At 42.1% G+C, this 21465-nt stretch overlaps 1 protein-coding gene across 5 annotated transcripts; it reads left to right on the top strand.

Moving 5' to 3' along the window:
• The first annotated feature begins 251 nt into the window (after nt 1-251).
• On the top strand, nt 252-17874 carry LOC310679320 (cryptochrome-1-like). Of its 5 annotated transcripts, none has more exons than XM_083444466.1 (11): nt 252-357; nt 4184-4647; nt 4980-5096; nt 6115-6265; nt 7714-7854; nt 11271-11441; nt 11737-11877; nt 12933-13084; nt 15112-15209; nt 15814-15924; nt 17492-17874. In XM_083444466.1, exons 2-11 carry the CDS (start codon nt 4235-4237, stop codon nt 17596-17598), a joined length of 1602 nt encoding a protein of 533 aa, XP_083300592.1. In that variant the 5' UTR covers nt 252-357; nt 4184-4234; the 3' UTR covers nt 17599-17874. The 5 variants fall into 5 exon arrangements, with proteins under 5 accessions (XP_083300592.1, XP_083300594.1, XP_083300593.1 ...); XM_083444464.1 differs by lacking the exon at nt 252-357 and adding an exon at nt 1996-2195; XM_083444465.1 differs by lacking the exon at nt 252-357 and adding an exon at nt 2223-2651.
• The last annotated feature ends 3591 nt before the right edge of the window (nt 17875-21465 follow it).

Raw genomic sequence — 21465 nt, 5'->3', positions numbered from 1 at the left:
CTACTCAGTGGGCCTACTTTGAGTAGGAATAGCAATGGCTACAATGCTAGGTTTCATTTTATTTTGCCTATAGAATCTGCATAGCTCCTTAAACCAGATGCCTATCACATGCCTGTACTCTTTTAAGTGGGCATTAGTCAGCTGCAGCTTTTGCCAGGAGGAAGGAGAAGGGGTTTAGAGTGACCTACATTCTGCCCATAGTGACCTAATTATTGTATTGTGTGTGAGGCAAGCACATACAGAAGCTTCCAGGTGTCACATAAATGCCAGTCAAATTCCTGTGAACAGCTTTGAACTGTGTGACAGGATATAATCCTGGGATTCCCAGCAGGAGTCAAAAGACCTCAACAGAAAAAGGTAAAGACTACAAGGTGCATTTGGGGTTCAGTTCTTAAGCCAATTAACCAGTCCAGTTTTTTTGCAGTGGAATTGCTTCAGAGTTTGTTGTTTGAAGATTGTGCCTGTGAAGATGATTCCAGGTGAACTGGGAGAACAGGCCTAAGACATTTGCAACATTTTGGGAGGATTTAGTCCTGATCCTCCTGATTCCACTTAAAGTGTGTCAGAAGAGACAGAGGCACAGTGTCATCGCCTTCCCTTCCAGGGCACTTCTTTGATTTGGATCACAAAAAAATATGAGTTCTGAATCTTGAGAGAGATTTGGGAAGCATTATAATTCAGCATGTTAATAATTACCATGTACATAAAAGATACACAGATGTGATTTTTAAATATGAAATGGTACTAGCGGGCTGTAAGAAATATGCATATTTCCACATTAATATTGTGAAATTTATTTCCTCCCCACACACAACTCCATACTTTGTTACCAAGGTATTTGCTTACTTAGCATGGGTAGTATTTAAAGTACAGTGGTACCTTGGGTTACATACGCTTCAGGTTACATACGCTTCAGGTTATAGACTCCACTAACCCAGAAATATTACCTCAGGTTAAGAACTTTGCTTCAGGATGAGAACAGAAATCGGGCTCCGGCGGCGCAGCAGCAGCAGAAGGCCCCATTAGCTAAAGCGGTGCTTCAGGTTAAGAACAGTTTCAGGTTAAGTATGGACCTCCGGAACGAATTAAGTACTTAACCCGAGGTACCACTGTATATTCTCCGGTATATAAGATTTGACATTTTATAGCCCTCTACATTCACTTATCTTGGTCCAATAAAAAGTAATCCTGTTCACCTAGGGCAGGGCTAGGGAACCAGATGTTCTTGCACTCCCAACATCAGCTCCAGCCAGTGTGGCCAATAGGAATTGTAATCCAATAGCATCTAGAGACTAAAAGATCACAGTTCCCCCGGCCCTGGCATATGGATGTTGGATAGTCAGTTTTGACTATCAGGAGTATGAAGCCACCTGTTTTCTGTTAAGGACCTTGGTTTTAATGATGGCATTCGACCTGATCATTTTCCTGTTGCGATATCTGACAGCATGGCAAGCTAGAAATGTATGACATAAATAGATGTGTATGGGATGCCTCCACCTTTGCATTCTGATAGGTCTCAAGTGCCTTCACAAAGCCGTATAAACATGCAGAAAGTAACTCAACCTCGCTGCCTCTCCACACTGCCCCTGGTGAACTTCTGCCTGTTAGCAGCATAGGAGACAAAAAGGTGTCAGCAGCACTTCCCAGACTGGTCTGCACCCAGTCACACAAGCAACCCAAGTCTGGACACGCTTCCTCAGAAGAAGCAAGGTCTGACTGAGAGCAGTGTGACTGACACCAGGCTCGGGGATTTATTACCCCGACAGTCGGTTTCCCGTTTTACAGCGGGGTTTCCTTCCCACATCATTGCTGCTGCTGCTGCCTGCTTAGGGCTGCATTATTATTATTATTATTATTATTATTATTATTATTACTGTTATTATTATTTATTAATACCCCGCCCATCTGGCTGGGCTTCCCGAGCCACTCTGGGCGGCTTCCAACCAAATATTAAAATACAGTAATACATCAAACATTAAAAGCTTCCGTAAACAGACCCAGACCAGACCCGAGTCGGCTCCCGGTCTTCTTGCAAACACAACCCCGCGCATCTCAAGCAAAAGCGACTTCCCAACCACCGCCACGCCTTCCCTGAGCTCCTCCGCCACCGCTTTGAAGGAGCCGCTACCGGAAAGAGGAAGGTCTGGTGCTGAGGCTGCCCGGAAGGCCCCTTGCGCCGCTGCAGAGAGAGACAGGTAACCCCGCGTCCCCAGCAGCCCCCTGCCCGCCTCTCGATAGTGGGATGGAAAGGGGACGCCCCTTTCTTCCGCCTTGCTACCGAGCCTCTCCTTCCCCTTGGCGTTCCTGGCAAGGCTCTGGGAGGGTTCCCCCTTTCCCCGTCGCGGTGGGGCTCTTCTCTCTGCCCCCGAAGCCCAAACTCCGTGTCTGGACGCTGAATGCGTCTCTGCATGCAAACGTGCAGGGTTGATTTCCGTCCCCCTTCCTGCATAGACAAAAAGCAAACTGCATCGACGTTGGATTTGATAATCCCCGAGCTCGGTCAGGGAGAGTGAACGCAACCCCTTTTTCCTCCCTCGATATCGTCCTGAAGAAACTCCTTCCTCTGAAGCGAGAATTTGCAAGAGGAAGAAAGTCGCCACTAGTTAGGGAGACAGGGGATAAAAAGGAGTGGGCATCTGCACCTTGGACAGGTGTGTAGAAGATGCAAGCTGCACCAGCATAACTGTAATTCCCTCTTCTAACTATGGGAGGTGCAAGAGCTCTGGTCTCTTTTTTTTTTACACCTGGTCGTTCTGCTCTGAGGGCAGAAATTTATCCTGCTGGATAAATGTTGCTAATCCCGATTACAGCTTTTTATTTTAACATATAATGCATGCCAATGCATGTGTTCGTTGAGCTATGACATGTGTTCGTTGAGCTAATGACCAGGAACAACTAGATTTTGCATTCTGTGCTGGAAAGCTGCATTCTGAATTCACCATAAATTTAAGCCAGTGCAGACTTCAAAACCTATAAACCTGCAGTCACATTGATTTCTATCACCTACATGCCTGGGATTGGACTGTGAACCTGGAGAGTCTAAAAGTATGGTACAGTAAGCAACAAATAGAGTGTATCTGTTGTGAATGTTTTCTGTCAGGGTGCAGTCAGTCCATCAAATATCATCTTTTTGAAAATTATTTTTGAAAGCTGCTTTTCCAAATTTCCAGCTGCAGCTAAGTACCGTAGGTATTCCTCCCATTCTGAGGAGTCTGCTTGGCTTCCTGTGACCTAGATGCCATTGTGCTAATAACCCCAGTCTGTCTTCCTGCTCTTTACCTCCTCTGCTGTTTACTGCAATATGCAGATATTGATAAAGTGAAGAGAAGATTTACTCCCTCATAACACTAGGACATGGGGACATCCAAGGTAGTTACCTGAACTGGGGTGAGGGAACCTGATCTTCCTTCTGTTGGTTCCTTCTTTTGTAATTATTTGCTGGCATGTAGATCACTTCCTTTTAGGTTTTACTACTTTCCTCCTCCTTCAGCCAGGCTTGCTTTCTTTTTTAAATTTTTTCTTTTAAAAAAATTAATCAGTACAAACACCAAGCTAGAAAGACACGTACAACAAAAAACCATAATAACAATAATAACACAAATTGACAACACAAATTTAGATACAGTAATATCCCTATTCCTACTCCTTGTTTATCACCACTCTCTCCCCCCTCTATTTCCCACTGTTATCCGCCTTGTCACTTAGATATTCGTTCCAAATTTCTTCGTATTTCTCCATTCTTATTTTGTGTCGACAAGCAGTTCTTTTGTATGTAGCTAATTTGTCCATATTAATCCATATGCTCAGTGGAATCTTTTTGCGACTCTTCCAATTCATCAAAACCTTCTAATATAGCGCGCGATGTAACCACTTTTTTTGGCCCCTTGAGATCTTCCAAATTTCCAGAATATAATTTAGAATTAAATTCAGTTCCCCTAAATAACAATTTCAGGCTTTCTTTCTATTTTGACACAGTGTTGGGGCCTGTTTTGTTTAACATCGTGTCTCCATAGTGGGTACATGTGAGCTTGTCCTTAGGATGGATTTGTTTTCCAAGAGTTAATAATAAAACTTATTTTTTTTAATTCTTTATTCTTTAAACTAGAAGTCTTGCCAGACTATTTCTGTACACCACTGCAATATATACCAAACCCTGACTTCTTTTCTTCCCCCATTATTGTAGATCTGAATTCTCCCCATATTTCTTCTTCCACGTGTGAAATAAATATCCAACATGCCTCATCGGACTATTCATCTTTTTCGGAAGGGTCTCCGGCTACATGACAACCCCACTTTGCTAGCTGCACTGAAGTCTTCCGAAATCGTATATCCAGTTTACCTATTGGATAGAAATTTTTTAACATCTGCAACTAGGATGGGAACTAAACGTTGGCATTTTCTCCTGCAGACTCTGGAAGATCTTCAGACAAACTTAATGAAATTGAACTCTTGCTTATGGATCATTGAAGGGGAGTATGAGGCTGTATTGCGGGAACATGTTCAAAAGTGGAATATTACCCAAGTGACTTTCGATGACGAGATTGAACCATATTACAAGGAAATGGAGAAGACTATCCAAGTTATGGGGAAAGAAATGGGATTTGAAGTATTTTCTTTGGTGGGGCACACTTTGTATGACGTCAGACGGTACGGAGCTGACCAAGGGAAAGAAAGCTTATCTCCTGGGGGGCCATTAGTGGTTTTACAGCATAACAAATGTGCAAACCTAGCTTGCGTTCTGCAAGCATAGATATGTTTCTGTTGCTGATGCAGATCTTCACTCCTTTCTGCTGCAGAACTGGCCAGCATTATGAGTGCAGACATTAAAATGAAGAGTTTAGGCTGCAGCGCTAAACACATTAGGGAATAAACATCACTGAACAAAGTTTTACAGAAAATTTAGTTCCTCTACTGAGACCCAAGTTCCATCCTTTTGCAGGCGGTTTCTGTTCATAGTGTAATCATCTTGTGTTATACAGGATTGTGGAACTAAATGGCGGGATACCACCATTGACGTACAAAAGGTTTCTTCAAATACTAACAGTGCTTGGAGATCCCGAGATGCCTGTGCAAGACATTACGCCTGAGAATTCACAGTAAGGAATAATTGTACCACTAGAACATATTTTTCCCCCTCTAGCAATAGCTGGCTCACTGTAAAATGATTTTATTTATTTAAGAACATTTATATACCACCTATTCAAGCTAAAGTGGTTTACAAAAGTCAATCTAAAATAATTTTGCAATATGTATTTTTTGCAAAGCAAAAAAAGTTTGATCCATGTGACCTATCAAAAGATTAATGTGATCCTTGTTTTCATAGTGTCCAAATTGAGAGTCGAATTACTTTTGGTTTTGTTACATAATTATCTTCTGGGATATTGTGGTAGTGCTTTAGTAAACTGTCCACTTGTGATGATCACATTTGAAAACCAGCTTTGGGAACCCCCAACAGGGTTTAAGAACGTATCAGAATTTGAAAAATCTGCCTTGCGGTGAAATACTTGAATTTGAAATCTATCCATACAATGGATTTGATTATGACTGATATATTGGGATCTCAAACAGCCAGACAGTCTCAGTATACTGGCATGTTTTAAAAGATTTTTTTTTTTTTGGTAAGCATCTCGTGAATACAGAGATGTACAAAAAGTATGAACTGAGGCTATGAATTGATGGTCATCTTACAACTTATTTTAATTACCAAGGCTTTCCACATGGACCCATGGGAACTGTACTTTAATTATTTACAGCACAATAATAATTTTTAAAAATCCTTCTCTCCTCCCCACTAGGGTTGTAGGTGTGGAAATCCTGTTAGCCCATCTCAGGACACTAATTTGCATGACCACTGCAATGTTTCCTAGAAACATAGCATGATATGTTGGGTCTGATTGTGCAAAGATAGGAAGGCAAGGGAGGCAGCTATATCAGTCTTTCACGTTTCTTCCTTTTCTGTTGGCTTTAGGACATGGGTGGTTTCCAGTGGTGATAACAAGCAACACTTTCTGCTGTGTTCACTTGTTCTGGGATAAAACAAGCTGATTGTGTTTGTTTGCCTCATTATGGTATAACATTTGGTTTTCAAAATAAGTCTCTTTATTTCCTTCTTAGAAAACTCAGTCCTCTCCCTGAAGTGGGTCTGGCTGAGTCTTACAGGGTGCCTCTCCCTGAGGACCTTGGGTTTTCCAAAGAGTACAAGTCATCTTGGAGAGGAGGGGAAACTAATGGGCTCCAACGACTTGAAGAGCACCTGACAAACCAGGTTGGTCTTAATTCAAGGTGTATTTGTCCTTTCTCATGTTGTTTGTGAGAGGATAACCAGCAGTCTTTCTGATCACCTTTGAAAGAAAAATCTAAATGCAAGCCACTTACCATCTCCTAAAGAATTCATATCTGCAGTCATCTAGAAAGTCCCACAGGTTTTTGTTTCCTTTTTAAAAATTGCCTTCCAATATTTATCTTTATTCTGCATATCATGGGTCACCAGTGCGGCACCCATGGGTGCAATAGTGCTCTTGAGGTCTCTAACGACTACCACTCTGACCACTATATTATGCTGGCTCAGGTTTGTCACAGTACACAAAGCGCAACAGACTGAATGATAATAACTCTGAAAATTTTACTGGTTATTTCCTATCGTAAAGGTCTAGCCCAGCATGTGCTACATATATAGCTCATATGTACGGTGTATAACCTATGAGGCTAATTCCAATATGAATACATTTCTTCTTTTCTTATCTTTTCTTACAGCTTCTTCTTGTAAGTTCCTGTATAACACAATCCTTAGCTGAGAATAGAAAAGTACCCAAGGTATCAAGAACAACACAGCTGATGTAGACTGCTGGCACAAGTACTGAGAATTGTTCATGTACAATTACTTATGTACCTGTTATACACATTGACGATCTAATATTAGCTGAGGAAGCCCTTTGGGGTGAAACGGGAGATATCCGGAAACCTTGTTTTGTCCGAGTTAGCAGTTTGCACCAGCTTGCCTGTGTCAGCAGTCTACATCAGCTGTATTATTCTCGATACCTTGGGAACTTTTCTATTCTCACCTAAGGATTGTGTTATACAGGAACTTAAAAGAAGAAGCAGTAAGAAAAGAAGAAATGTATTAATATTGGAATTAGCCTCATAGGTTATACACCATACATATGAACTGTATATGTTGCATATACTGGGCTAGACCTTTACAATAGGAAACAACTAGCAAAATTTTCACAGTTATTATCATTCAGCCTGTTGTGCTTTGTGTACTGTGACAACTGTATTGCGTAGCAAGGTACTGAACTTGTTTTGGCTCAGGTTTGTCAGCACATAACTATAGTGTGGAGCAAGGATATCCAACTAAGTGCCTTCCAGGTGTTGCAGACAACAAATCCCATCAGCTCCATCTAGTGTGATCATTGGTCAAGGATGATGGGAGTTGTAGACCACAGCATGTGGATGGCACCACTTTCACTACTTCTAGTGTGGAGGCTGTGTTCTTAGCTAGGAGCATAGGCATGCTATAGATTTACTTGTTTTTAAAGTATTTCTAGCCCTTTCCATTGAATTTTATCAAAGGTGGCTTACATAAAGGGTTTCATACAAAGGTAAACTAAAGAGGAATAAGGTTTGCTTATAGAACCCACTGCCTCATTGTAGCACAGCTGTCATTCCAGTTATAGCAGCTGTGCTTCTTCTGCTTTGTGTTTCTCTTTTTAGGGTTGGGTAGCAAAGTTTGCTAAGCCAAGAACAATCCCAAATTCTCTGCTTCCAAGTACTACAGGCTTGAGTCCCTATTTCAGCTTGGGCTGTTTATCAGTTCGAATGTTTTTTCACAGGCTGTCAAAAATTTATGCTCAGGTAAGTTTGAGGTATGCAGCTTAGCTACATGTTAAGCAAGGAAATGTGACAAATTTCCATTCCCAGAAAAAGCATGTTATTTTTCCTACAGCAGCTAGGCATGATTTATTTCTTTAACATATTGGATGGATTTTCCTCTAAATTGAATTTTGAATTTATTGTTATTAATGCTTTTATACTGTATTTTATGCTGTTTTTTGTTGTATTACAATTAAGTGTTTTAAATTTGTTGTTAACCACCCTGAGCCCAGTTTTCTGAATAGGGAAGGGCAGGGTATAAATAAAAAAATATTATTATTTCTACCCCATCTTTTAGTGCAGGCCCACATATGAAATGTTAAAACCAAAACATTTGCACAAACATGATAAAATCACCAGCAAAGTAAAAAAAGAAGAAAAAGGATTTCTTAATGACTGTCTACAAGAGACGGGGCCAAGTGGAGTTTTCAGGGGAGGGAATTCCACAGATGTGGGGCCACCACTGAAAAGGTCCATGACCCTAGTACCCATTCAACTTTAGTGACAGGTCTGAGAGGAGGCCAATCTTAGGACCTGAGCAGTTTCGTATAGGCATAGTAGGAGTTCTTCTTTTTTTAATAATTTTTATTAGCAGGCCAATTCAATCACATTAATTCTAAATCACATTAGTTCCAAATTATACTGCCAAATTTTTAAAATTTTGTTGGGGGTACCCATACTTCGAGCTCCGAAAGGGATCCAAACATCACTCTTGCTGCTGCTTTGATTACACAGTTCTGTCCAGTTCTGTCCAGATAGTCTCTTTGTTATTTTCCTCATCTTCTTGTTGTTATCATATATTCCTTTCTTTGTGTTCTCTGATAATCTTCATAAGCGGGTTGAAAACAAACATATCCTGTGTGGATTTTACACTCTCCAAAGATCCATATCACATAAAGGACAGACGCCATTTCCACACCTCTGTAAAGAACATTCCCACAGTCTGTCCATGGATTTCCACAGGCCTGCCAATCTGTATCTCAGGGGGCCCTGCCAGGTCAAATTCACATTCCGATAACCATACATTCACATTCCGATGACCATGGTCCTCCTCCCCCTCGTCCTCCTGTGGGCAGGCCTGTCTTAACGAATCTCCATTCGTAACTGCGTCACAAAGCTTTCTTTCCATTCCTGATGATTTCCACCAGTCCTCTCTTTGATCAGTAATTCATTTCCACACAGTTCTTAATCTCCTACTTGTGATTAGTAATTTGCAAGGATTCTTTCTCTCTGGGGGGGGGAGGGTTATTGGGTACTCACATAAGACAAAAAAGAAAAGTTTTTTCCTCCCCCCCCCTTTCCGTTTCGCTCCGACATACCAATCTTTTAATGATGAGTCTTCACTTAATTTATTGTCCAGTCCGTCGATCCGCATCACAGAGGTCTCATTAATCAGCAGTCTTTACTCCCGATCTTCACTTGAAGTTTGTGCATTTGCTTCTTTTTCCAATTATATATTTCGAGCTGATGCAAACCAGTGCGCGATCAGAGACAGCGTCCGGGAGAGCCGACCTCACCCGAGGGCTTCGTGCCTAGTGCCCTCACCCCCTTCTTTCGAATCCGGGGGTGAATTATGGGCACAGCAGGCAAGGCAGTGCCCCCCATTCCCTTGGGGGGCAAGGAAGGCTACATACTCCCATATCAGCCTCTTAATTACCTCGTGTGTGTCGGAGAGATATTATTGTTGGCCATCTTCCAATGCACCCCCTGGTGCCCCCCCCCCCTTAGTAGGAGCTCTTCAGATAACCTGGTTGCAAACTGTTCAGAGCTTTAATGGTCAGTCCTAGCACTTCAAATTAAGCTGAGGAACAAATGGTTCACCAGTGCAACTGATGCAAAACTGTTGCGTGACATGCTCAAACTGCACATAAGCATGCTGGAGGCTGAATTTTGCACCTGCTGAAATTTCCAGATTGTCTTTATATGCAGCCCCACATAGAGAGCATTACAGTACTCTAGGCTGGATGTAACCACTGGTCCAGTCCACATCCACATATAACACTAATGAAAACCATGGGTTAGCACAAATGATGAAATGTAAGAGTTCCTGGAGTGAATATCATGGCAACTGCATCGTTCCTCCAGTCCGGCTGCGCTAACCAGGGCTAGGTCATGGTTTGGTTTGGTGCGATTTCCAAACCCAAGCTTGTGGTTTCTTTTCCCAAGACAAACTGTGAGGAGTAAATCAAGAACAAACCTTGGTTACAGCTTGTGATTTGACTGAGCAAGAGTAACCATGTGTTCAGATGTAAAACTAAGTCAAACCAAGGCTTAGCCATGGGCAGCCCAGCAGTAGGAGAATTGGGAGAGGAGCACAGCAGCTGCAATCTTTGGTCCAGGAAGTTGCATCCTTGCTCATTGCCCTTGGAGAAGCTTGAGTCATGTATATGTAATTGAAGCTAGGTCTGCTTTCTGCAGCTAGGGTTGCAGTTGGTGAACCAGTCTTTACTGGTAAAAGGCACTCCTAGGAACTGATGTCACCTGCACCTCCCTAGTTAACAGAGTCCAAGAGTATCTCCCAGTTCCATGCCTGAATTTGTAAGCCAGTGCAGTGAAACCCATCTGAAACCTTTTGTAAATCTCCATCTAAATCAGTGGTTTTACCAAGAATTCCTTCATTGGATTATCTGGATTAAGATGACATAATATACTGTATGTACAATTATGTATACTGATTTTTTAAAAGCAGTTATATTTGTTAAAGGTAAAGGTACCCCTGCCCGTACGGGCCAGTCGTGTCCAACTCTAGGGTTGTGCACTCATCTCACTTAAGAGGCCGGGGCCCAGCGCTGTCCGAAGACACTTCCGGGTCACGTGGCCAGCGTGACAAAGCTGCTCTGGCAAGCCAGCACCAGCGCAGCACACAGAAACACCGTTTACCTTCCCGCTATAAAGCGGTACCTATTTATCTACTTGCACTTAAGGGTGCTTTCGAACTGCTAGGTTGGCAGGCGCTGGGATCGAGCAATGGGAGCGCACCCCACCGCGGGGATTCGAACCGCCAACCTGACAATCGGCAAGTCCTAGGCGCTGAGGTTTTACCCATAGCACCACCCGTGTTATATTTGCCCAATTCATAAGGTTTTAAAATACTTACAGTTTGCTTTATAAAGTGTTAGGATTCCATTTTAAGCACGTCAAGGTATTAGGATCTCCTAATAGGCTTGGAAATACTATTATTTAATTTCATCTCTGAGTCTCTTCCATGAGGCATATCAGAGTGATTTACAATACAATAAAAACATAAAACAATTGCATAAAAAACATTGGAAAAACAAAATAGCTTGTGAAAGGTTCTGGCTTGCTGCTTTCAGTGCTGAAACCACATTAAACGTTGCAAAGTGTTGAGCTAAATCCTGCTTCCCATTTTTTTTCATGTTCCATTTTCAATATTACAGTCAAAGAACCATTCCCTGCCACCAGTATCTCTTCAAGGACAGCTGCTGTGGAGGGAATTCTTTTATACGGTAGCATCAGCAACACCCAACTTTACAAAAATGGTTGGGAATCCCATCTGTCTTCAGATAGATTGGTACCAAGATGCAGAGAAACTCCACAAATGGAAAACGGTATGTTGATTCCTTGGAATGTTTTATTACTCGGAGGCCATTGTCTCCAATATTTTGCTGATGCTGGAATTATATAAATGTTATGGTTTAAGATGTTTTATCTCTGCTGTGTTCTTCCACCCTGGGACTTTTGGGGGAAGGGTAGACTCAAATACAGGAAATAAATCAATAATGGAGCATTTATCATCACATCCATTCGGTCCTTAGAGAGAATGTCAACTATTGTGAGAGTTACAAGGTGGGATTGCAGCACATCTGAGCAGATCAAGAAAATTGAAATTGTTCTGTTTCTTAGGCACAGACAGGATTTCCCTGGATTGATGCCATTATGACTCAGCTCCATCAGGAAGGCTGGGTCCACCATCTTGCTCGCCACGCAGTGGCCTGTTTCCTGACACGTGGAGACCTCTGGATCAGTTGGGAAGAAGGAATGCAGGTTTGCAGTACTTATTTTGCCTTCTGCCCTGATTGGCAGAGTCCTGTAAAATGCAGACTTTCTAGGGAATCTGAAAGCAACCTCAGTGATTAATGTTAGCATTCCCCTTAGCAAACGGAGGGGGGGGAGTTTATTGCAAACATAATTTTTATCGGAGTGAACAGCAAGTATCCTTTGGAATGAAAAGGTGTTAAGGCTGTAATCCTATGCTCACTCTCTTGTGAGTAACTCAGCAGAATATACTTCTGAGTAGACACATATAGGATTGCACTGTTAAGTATATCAGTGTAAAAATTACATATAGTTCTAAGGTGGTAAATCTATACCAGTTCAGAATATGAGTGATGGCTTACATGATTGAATGGTTAATAATAATTCCTCACAGTGATGTCACAGGGAAAGGTTCTAACTTAAACTTGTCCCTTATACAGTGGTACCTTGGGTTACATACGCTTCAGCTTACATACGCTTCAGCTTACAGACTCCGCTAACCCAGAAATATTGCTTCAGGTTAAGAACTTTTCTTCAGGATGAGAAGAGAAATCGGGCTCTGGCGGCACAGCAGCAGCAGGAGGCCCCATTAGCTAAAGAGGTGCTTCAGGTTATGAACAGTTTCAGGTTAAGTACAGACCTCCGGAACGAATTAAGTACTTAACCCGAGGTACCACTGTATCTAGTCTTCTATGTCCATGGTCGTTGGGGGTTTTTTTGTGGGGGGGGGAGCGGTTTCACAGGAACTATAGATCCCATGATTCCACTGCCAGCATAGACAGAATTCCTGAGGCATGCTGGGAAGCCGTAGCTCTTGCTGCTGGCAGCTTTGAAACAAATAAAAAAGACCGGGGGGGGGGTGGAAAGGAAGTCCACTCAGTAACTCCTCGCTTCCTAGGATTCCCCTGAAACTTCTTGCCCAGTCACACTACCACCCAGGTTTGCAAAATCTCTCCCCCCCCCCCGCCTGCAATTTGAAGAGAGTCAGCAATTTCATGTGGGTTCAGTTCAGCCCAACTTTGCACTGTGTCTTATTTTAATGGTATGACTCTCCTCAACTACAGGTGTTTGAAGAATTGCTTCTGGATGCAGATTATAGCGTGAATGCCGGGAACTGGATGTGGCTGTCAGCCAGCGCTTTCTTCCACCAGTACTCGCGCATTTTCTGTCCTGTTCGCTTTGGCAAGCGCACAGATCCCGAAGGGCAATACATCCGGTGAGTACGCATGGTTGATACGTCAGGATCTATCATGCTATAAAACGTAAGAGCAGTGCTGTTGGATAAGAACAGTGGCATTCTCCCAATGGTATTTTACAAGGTGACCCAAGCTTGCAACTTTCAAATTCTGTAAATTAAATAGGCATTGTGTTAAATTTCCATTACTTCCATTTCTCTGTCCTGAATCTGAAAAGTTCCTCTTCTCCTGGGCCTTTGGCTAATTAAACAATCTATAATCTTTTAAATTGAGGTAATAGTGTTATATTTGTTATTATGTTATGTATTTTTGTGTTTTGCACTGTAAACTAACCTGTGATCTTCAGATGGAGGGCAGCATTAATAATAATAATAATAATAATAATAATAATAATAATAATAATAATAATAATACTACAGTGGTACCCCGCAAGACGAATGCCCTGGAAGACGAAAAACTCGCTAGACTAAAGGGTTTTTCGTTTTCTGAGGTGCTTCGCAAGACGGATTTTCCTAAGGGCTTGCTTCGCTAGACGAAACAGCCCTGCCTCTCCTGTCATGGCGACGGTCACTGCACGCACGCACGCTCGCTTCCCCGCTCCTCCGGCTCCCTCCCACCTTCCGGCTGCCAACTCCTCCGGCTCCCTCCGACCTTCTGGCTGCCTCGCGCCGCTGCCCTCGCACGCTCCTCTGAGAGAGCCGTTGCCACCAGCAGCCAGCGTTGCAGCCGGAGTCGCGCTCCTGAGCCCCGCCGCCCTCCAGCAGCCGCGTCGCGCAGTGGCCACAAGGCCGGCTGCGGCAGCTGCCCTGCTTCTCCCCAGCCCTCCCCGCCGTTGTTAGTGTTTAACTGCAGTGGTGCTTCACAAGACGAAAAAACTCGCTCAATGAAAAAACTCGCGGAACGAATTAATTTCGTCTTGCGAGGCACCACTGTAATAATAATGGGGTTCTGCTCATTTCTCCTGGGCCGTGTCCAGAAAGTGGTGTTGGGGGATGAGTGTTCAGACACCTGGGCTCTCACTTGTGGGGTGCCTCAGGGTTCCGTCCTCTCCTCCATGCTTTTTAATATCTATATGAAGCCGCTGGGAGAGATCATCAGGGGGTTTGGGCTGGGTGTTCATCAGTATGCAGATGACACCCAGCTCTACCTATCTTTTAAATCAGAAGCAGTGAAGGCGGTGAATGTCCTGTGTGAGTGCCTGGAGGTGGTTGGAGGATGGATGACAGCTAACAGATTGAGTTTGAATCCTGACAAGACAGTACGGTTTTGGGGGGACGGGGTGGGTGGGTGGGTGTGGGGGACTCCCAGGTCCTGAATGGGGTAACTGTTCCCCTGAAGGACCAGGTGCACAGCCTGGGAGTCATTTTGGACTCACAGCTGTCCATGGAGATGCAGGTTAATTCTGCGTCCAGGGTGGCTGTCTACCAGCTCCATCTGGTACGTAGGCTGAGACCCTACCTGCTTGTGGACTGTATCACCAGAGTGGTGTATGCTCTAGTTATCTCCCGCTTGGACTACTGCAATGCGCTCTATGTGGTGCTACCTTTGAAGGTGTCCCGGAAACTACAACTCATCCAGAATGCGGCAGCTAGACTGGTGATTGGTTGTGGCCGCCGGGACCACATAACATCAGTCCTGAGAGATCTGCAGTGGCTCCGAGTACGTTTCCGAGCACAATTCAAAGTGTTGGTGCTGACCTTTAAAGCCCTAAATGGCCTCGGTCCTGTATACCTGAAGGAGCGTTTCCACCCCCATCGTTCAGCCCGGACACTGAGATCCAGCGCCGAGGGCCTTCTGGCTAGTGGCACCCACCCTGTGGAACGCTCTCCCATCAGATGTCAAGGAAATTAGCAGCTATCCTATTTTTAAAAGACACCTGAAGGCAGCCCTGTTTAGGGAAGTTTTTAATATTTAATGCTGTATTGTTTTTAACACTCGATTGGGAGCCGCCCAGAGTAAAATTATAATAATAATTAATAATTAGAATAATTAGAATAATAATAGAAACAGTTAAAAACACAAGATGTGTGCTAATTATATTTTTCAGAAAATACCTCCCAGTGCTGAAGAATTTCCCCTCCCAGTACATTTATGAACCTTGGGTAGCACCAGAAGAGATACAGATAGAAGCAGGCTGCATTATAGGTAATACTCAAAACATAATAAATTTTCACTGTGTACCCAGCAGAGTAGGGCCCTGCTTTCCCTGATTTTACCATATTTCCCCCTCCCTCTCAGTACCTAAGCTTCCTATCCTTCTGTCTGCCCCCTCCAGTCAGGGCAGGCTCTCAGAAGGTATCCCCATCACCATACTGTGTTGCACTGCCTCACTTCCAATGACCCCATTGCTGGGGCAGATGACCAGATTCCCAGCTTTGGAACTGACATGTTCCTCTATTCCCTGGGCTGCAATGAGAGTCCACCTTTCTGTTTCCCAAAGTACCATTAACCACTCCACCCAGCTCACCTTAGCCGCTCTGAGGTTTCTGCTTCCCTGGTGTCAAATCCTGTTCTCTCTCCTCATTCAGGGACTTAGCAAGGAAGGGCCCTTCTTCCCATGACTGCCTTTATCAGCCCATTATGTTTATTTGGTCTAACTATTAAGCCAGTGTGTTTGCCTGCAGCTGGTGACGGAATTCCATTTTGGTATTCAGTCAGGAATTTGAAAAGATCTGATACAATTACTTCAAAAAGTTACTGTTAGTAATTCTGTTTCCTTTCTGTCATTGTTTCCTATGCTTTCCATTAGGTAAAGATTATCCCTTTCCTATTGTAAACCACAAAGAAGTCAGTGATCACAATCTACAGCTGATGAAACAGGTTAGAGAAGAACAGTATAAAACAGCTCAGCTCACAAGAGGTGCGTCCACAGGCTGGTATTGAGCTCTTCCAACTTGACAGGGATTGTGGGTTTCTTTTGATTCTGAAATCTAACCATAGTGCAGTGGTACCTTGGGTTACAGACGCTTCAGGTTATAGACGCTTCAGGTTACAGACTCTGCTAACCCAGAAATAGTACCTCGGGTTAAGAACTTTGCTTCAGGATGAGAACAGAAATTGCGCGACGGCGGTGCAGCAGCAGCAGCAGCAGGAGGCCCCATTAGCTAAAGTGGTGCTTCAGGTTAAGAACAGTTTCAGGTTAAGAACGGACCTCCGGAATGAATTAAGTTCTTAATCTGAGGTACCACTGTAAAAGCCTGGTATCGTCTCTACAATTAAAAGTAACAATGTTGTAGATCTCTCATTATAATCTGCATCTAGGTAATTCAGATTCTTTATTAAGAAAGTTTCCATTCTGCCTTTAAAACATATGTGCAAATTGTGCATAGTTTTGCTGCTCTTTGTGGGAAGTGAACTTCTGCAGGATATTAAAGCGCTTCTACTCAGTCCCTTCAAAGATTTCTCCAGGCATTGTTTATGCACTTTCAAGACTATTTTCAGAGCCTCAGAAAAAATTAAGACAAATCCAATTATGTCTGTCCCCTAGTGGAAAGGGCACCTTTGGTGGAATGTACTGTCTCCCCCAAAATCTGCTCCAGAGGGCTGGGGGGCAGCAGGGGTAAGGAAAATCCTATTGCGTGAGCAGAAATCCATTTGCTCAGTGTTAGATGTCACCCTTAGCCTTTTGTTTTTATCACTGCCCAGACAGTTTATAATCTGCATTATATATGGATAACACAGGAGGTTAGAGATTGATAATGAGGAGTGATGCTAAGGAAAGGAATGCCAAATGGCAGAGGCTGTAAGGAGATTCAGGAAAGGCTTTACTAAAAAAATATGAAAATGTATAATGGATTTCTTTTCACAAGATTCTAGGGGGGGAAAAACATTCTTAGGAATTTTTTCTTGGGGAAAATAAGTCATTACGTGTCTTTTACTTCCTAAACTTGTCATCGCTTAGTATTTTGGTGTGTGCTTTTGAAAATATATATAACATGTTTTGGAAAGTACAAAGGACTAATTCCTCCAGGAGGCATAGTTAATATGGTTTATGTATCTTTAAAGATATTAAAGCCAGGATTCTAAAATTTTCACAGCTGGTTCTACGTGCCAAGTGAGACTTTCTGACAATATGTTAAACCACTTTTGAAATGGAGGGAACTTTCAAAACTAGGTGCTAGGGGTGGTGGAGAGGGGAGAGAGAAGAAGAAAGGGGGGGGGGATAAAAAATCCCTCCTGGCAAACTCAAGTCCTTGAGTGTGCCTGAAGTAGCTTTTGGAACCTAGTCTAAGTATTTTATTTGCAATTACATTTCAAGTGCTCCCTTAATTTAGTCAGGCGCTATTGGATTTGACCAAGGGGACATTTCCATTGATAGATAAAAAGAGTATTCCATCTCTTCACCAGTGAAGCTCAGCCTTTGAGTTTTAGTTAGTGTAGATATTCTGAGCAGTTTTGCAGTAATATGGTTTTCACCTCCTTTCTAGATGATATGGATGATCCAATGGAAATGCAGCTAAAGCGTGGACGTTCTGAAGAGACCACACAAAAGAAAAAACTTGCCAGAAGCAGTGAACAAGGACAAACTGATTGACTGACAGCCCAATACTATTTAGGTTTACTCAGGAGTAAGTCCCACTTTATTCATTGGGACACACTTCCAAGCACTTATTAAGCAGGCAACAGAAACTCCTAGAGACTTCTCAAAATCAAAAAGAAGTGATGAGGTGGTTAATTTGTGCAAATAATTTGGTCCTTTGTTCCTGAATTTTCTCCTTCAGAACCATCACCCCCCGAACAGCTAATTTTGAAATAATTCATGGAATAACTTGCTATACAGATGGTTAATAAATCATTTCTAGGAAAAAGGTTCAGTGTTTGAGTTCTGATTAGTTTACATAGATATACTCCTTTGACAGGATTCCATTCTGATCAGTGGTCAGTCAAATGTTTGCTTCGAGAAAAGATGTAGGCTATTTTTAATAAATTATTTTCACACCACTGTGTTAACAGCTGAAAACGAAAGCTGGCCACAAAATATGAAACCAATGGAATCGTTTTCCAGTGGATTTACGATTCGGACAACAATATATTTATTTTAGAAAAGTGTTTCTATAACCACCATATCAGTAGTTATAGAAATGCTTTTATACAACACTAAAACATAAAGCACCTTTTAAAAACTACAAGTAATCATTAGAGTGACTGGCTAATCAAGAAACAGTTGCTAATTAATTGCAGCAAGAAGGAAGGAAACCTAAAAAAACACAAGCAACACCAATTCATCTGTGGTGCTTGGGAGAAAGATTCTGCATATTAAGGAGATGTTTAAAAACAAAGAAGCAGAAAACTAGATCATGAGGGATGAATTATGCACAGCTTGAAGAAGCTGAAAAGCAACACTACAAAGAAGAACTCGGCTGATTTTCAGCCATGCCCTTTCTGATCTACCATAAGCCTCTTGCACTCAATCACCACTGCACACCTTTGGGCCTAGTGTTCTTGGACCTCCAAGTTAGTGGCCCCCAATCTCGCCACTGTTCCCTTTTGTGTTCCACCCACTATTTTATAGCAAAGAGGGAGGTCAGCCCTTCAGCATAAGGGGAGATGCGGGGTTCTCTAGAGTTGTCTGTGACAATAACCTCCCTTTAATAGGTGACCAGTTGTCAACTGAATTGGGAGGGGGAAGGATGTGTAGGTTCTACATCCACCAAATACTTCATTTCATCACCAATCCATCGGGAACACTTGCAACTACCCATGTAGAGACAAAAAGTATGGACAACGGCATTAATGGAAAAACTCACCAAGCATGAAAGTCATGTACGGCAAACAGGATTGAGATGATTTTATAGATATATGCTACTGTTTCATAACCTTTTCCACTAAGCTGGCATCCCCCACATTCACATGACCATTTTTGGTATTTAGCTGAAATTGTGGTTCAGTTCCTACTCTAGAGAGCAGGGGAAGGAGGGGGGGGGGGGATCTTGATATTCCACTTACCTAGTCATACCATTGCAATGCCTTTATTCTGATGTAAATTTGAAAGCCTAAAAAGATATGTTTCAGTGAAAAAACAGAGGATGAAATATAGCCATGCAGTACTTTTAAGAGCTATTGATTTTAGTCAGAGAGTTGTGCTTAACTTCCTTCATTGCAACACGAAAGCACCTAACATGGCTGCATTTCCTTCTCGCAATAAGCTGAGATGCCTGGCTTATCTGGTTTGCTATGAATAAACCGTGTGCTAGGGCAAAGAGCCTCTTCCCTTCTGCTTTGCTCTGAATGTGAAGCTTTCATTAATTTGGCTTCCCATGACATGTAAACCCAACATCCAGGTTTGTTGCTCCCAAATTAGCCAGGATCATAAACCAAATCCTGGCATGTTTGAGTGAAAAGGTTCTGTGCCAAAAATATTTATATCCTCCCACACCCTCTCAACCAATAATTCTTCAATGAATGACGAAAGTGATCACATTTTTTTTAACAAAAATTCTCACACGTGAGGTGGAGGACTATGCTTACTTCACTTTTGAGGCGGACGAAGGGTGTTCATGATTGAGTTTCCTTTTTTCATTCTACAAATCATTGCTTCAGTGCCCTGCATTCAACAGCCTTCCTGTGTATCCTCAAAACCCCATAACATGCTTTGATATGTTGTTGTTTTTTACAATTGAGCAGTGTATAAATTTTATGAAATAATTGTCATGAAATTCCACTTGATACTGATCCAGAGCAGAACTCTGACGTATAGTTAACAGAGTAAAAACTTAAACATGTTGCAGGATTCCCAAAAAAATAGACCAGAGGCAATTGTATTTCATCCAGCAGAGCTTCACTGCTATTGCAGGCAACATGAGCATAATGGTCACAGATCCAATACATTCAGGATTGGCATTGTCTATAAGAAATCCAGTTGCAGCAGACTTAACTTAAACTTACAATAACTTATAATAAGAGAGATAGAAAGAAAAAGTGAAACCCAGGCTCCTTCTGGCCTCAATATTACAGTCAGCATGACCTTGACAGAAGAGATAACAGAACCAGTTTAAGGAAGCTGAAGGAATAACCCAAACATGGACCTTCTGCTTGTTTCTTTCACACAGAGAAGCTTCCAGAGCCCTCTTGAATTAATTAGACTAGGAAAGATCTCTACACATTACTTCAATACTTTCTGTACTAAGAAATACAAACTGACAATGATAATGTTAGTCTTGTAATATTTTCTTTTGCTGCTAGTTCTGATCATTCATTCATTCATTCATTTTATTTGTATGCTGCTTTCCCACAAAAATCATGCTCAAAACGGCTTAACAAAGAAAATAGGAATACATTTCAAACACCACAAAATCAATTTGATAAAAACAAAACAACAGTAACCATAATAACAGTAACAATTTCATAATAATATACGGTAGTTAAAGCTATGGTTTTCCCAGTAGTGATGTATGGAAGTGAGAGCTAGACCATAAAGAAGGCTGATCGCCAAAGAATTGATGCTTTTGAATTATGGTGCTGGAGGAGACTCTTGAGAGTCCCATGGACTGCAAGAAGAACAAACCTCTGCATTCTTAAGGAAATCAGCCCTGAGTGCTCACTGGAAGGACAGATCGTGAAGCTGAGGCTCCAATACTTTGGCCACCTCATGAGAAGAGAAGACTCCCTGGAAAAGACCCTGATGTTGGAAAAGATGGAGGGCACAAGGAGAAGGGGACGACAGAGGATGAGATGGTTGGATAGTGTTCTCAAAGCTACCAACATGAGTTTGACCAAACCGCGGGAAGCAGTGGAAGACAGAAGTGCCTGGTGTGCTCTTGTCCATGGGTTCATGAAGAGTCGGACACGACTAAACTACAACAACAACACATATAATGTTTATAAATTTTATCAAAAGTTTTTTCAGCATCTAATGATAAGATAACAAATTGGTGTCTATTTTTAATTCTATTAAATCTATTACTGGTCTAATATTGTATGATGTTTGCCTAGTTTTTTTTTAATAAATCCTGCCTCATCATTTCTTATTATAGACAATATCAACTACATGTACCCTATTTGCCAACATTTTTGTTAAAATCTTTATATCAATGTTGATCATTTACAAAATGAGGAGTTTCTGTTAAAGGAAGCTCTCCCATGAGAGGTGTTTATTGTTCAGTTTTGTAGGCGACAAACCTATGCACACATATTTGGGAATAAATGCCATTTTCTTTCCTCTTGCCACACTATTCATTTGTTATGGATACAAAAATATACAGCTATGTTTACTACCTGCAGGATCAGGACCAGAGCCAGATCAAGACCATAAGAGGTCCTGAGCACCAAAAAGCCTCTCAAATATAATTCAAAATAAAAACAACACTAAACCATAAAATAAGATTTTATTGGTTACATTTCATCGTCTTATTTCAGTTATCTGAAACTAACATGGCAGGCTAAGGCTGTTTAAATCTCACCA

Source organism: Podarcis tiliguerta (genome assembly GCF_965153285.1).
Source record: "Podarcis tiliguerta genome assembly, chromosome: 6".
NCBI classification, from domain to species: domain Eukaryota; kingdom Metazoa; phylum Chordata; class Lepidosauria; order Squamata; family Lacertidae; genus Podarcis; species Podarcis tiliguerta.
The sequence above is the reverse complement of the archived record's forward strand: the minus strand, read 5'-3'. Positions and strand labels throughout refer to the sequence as shown.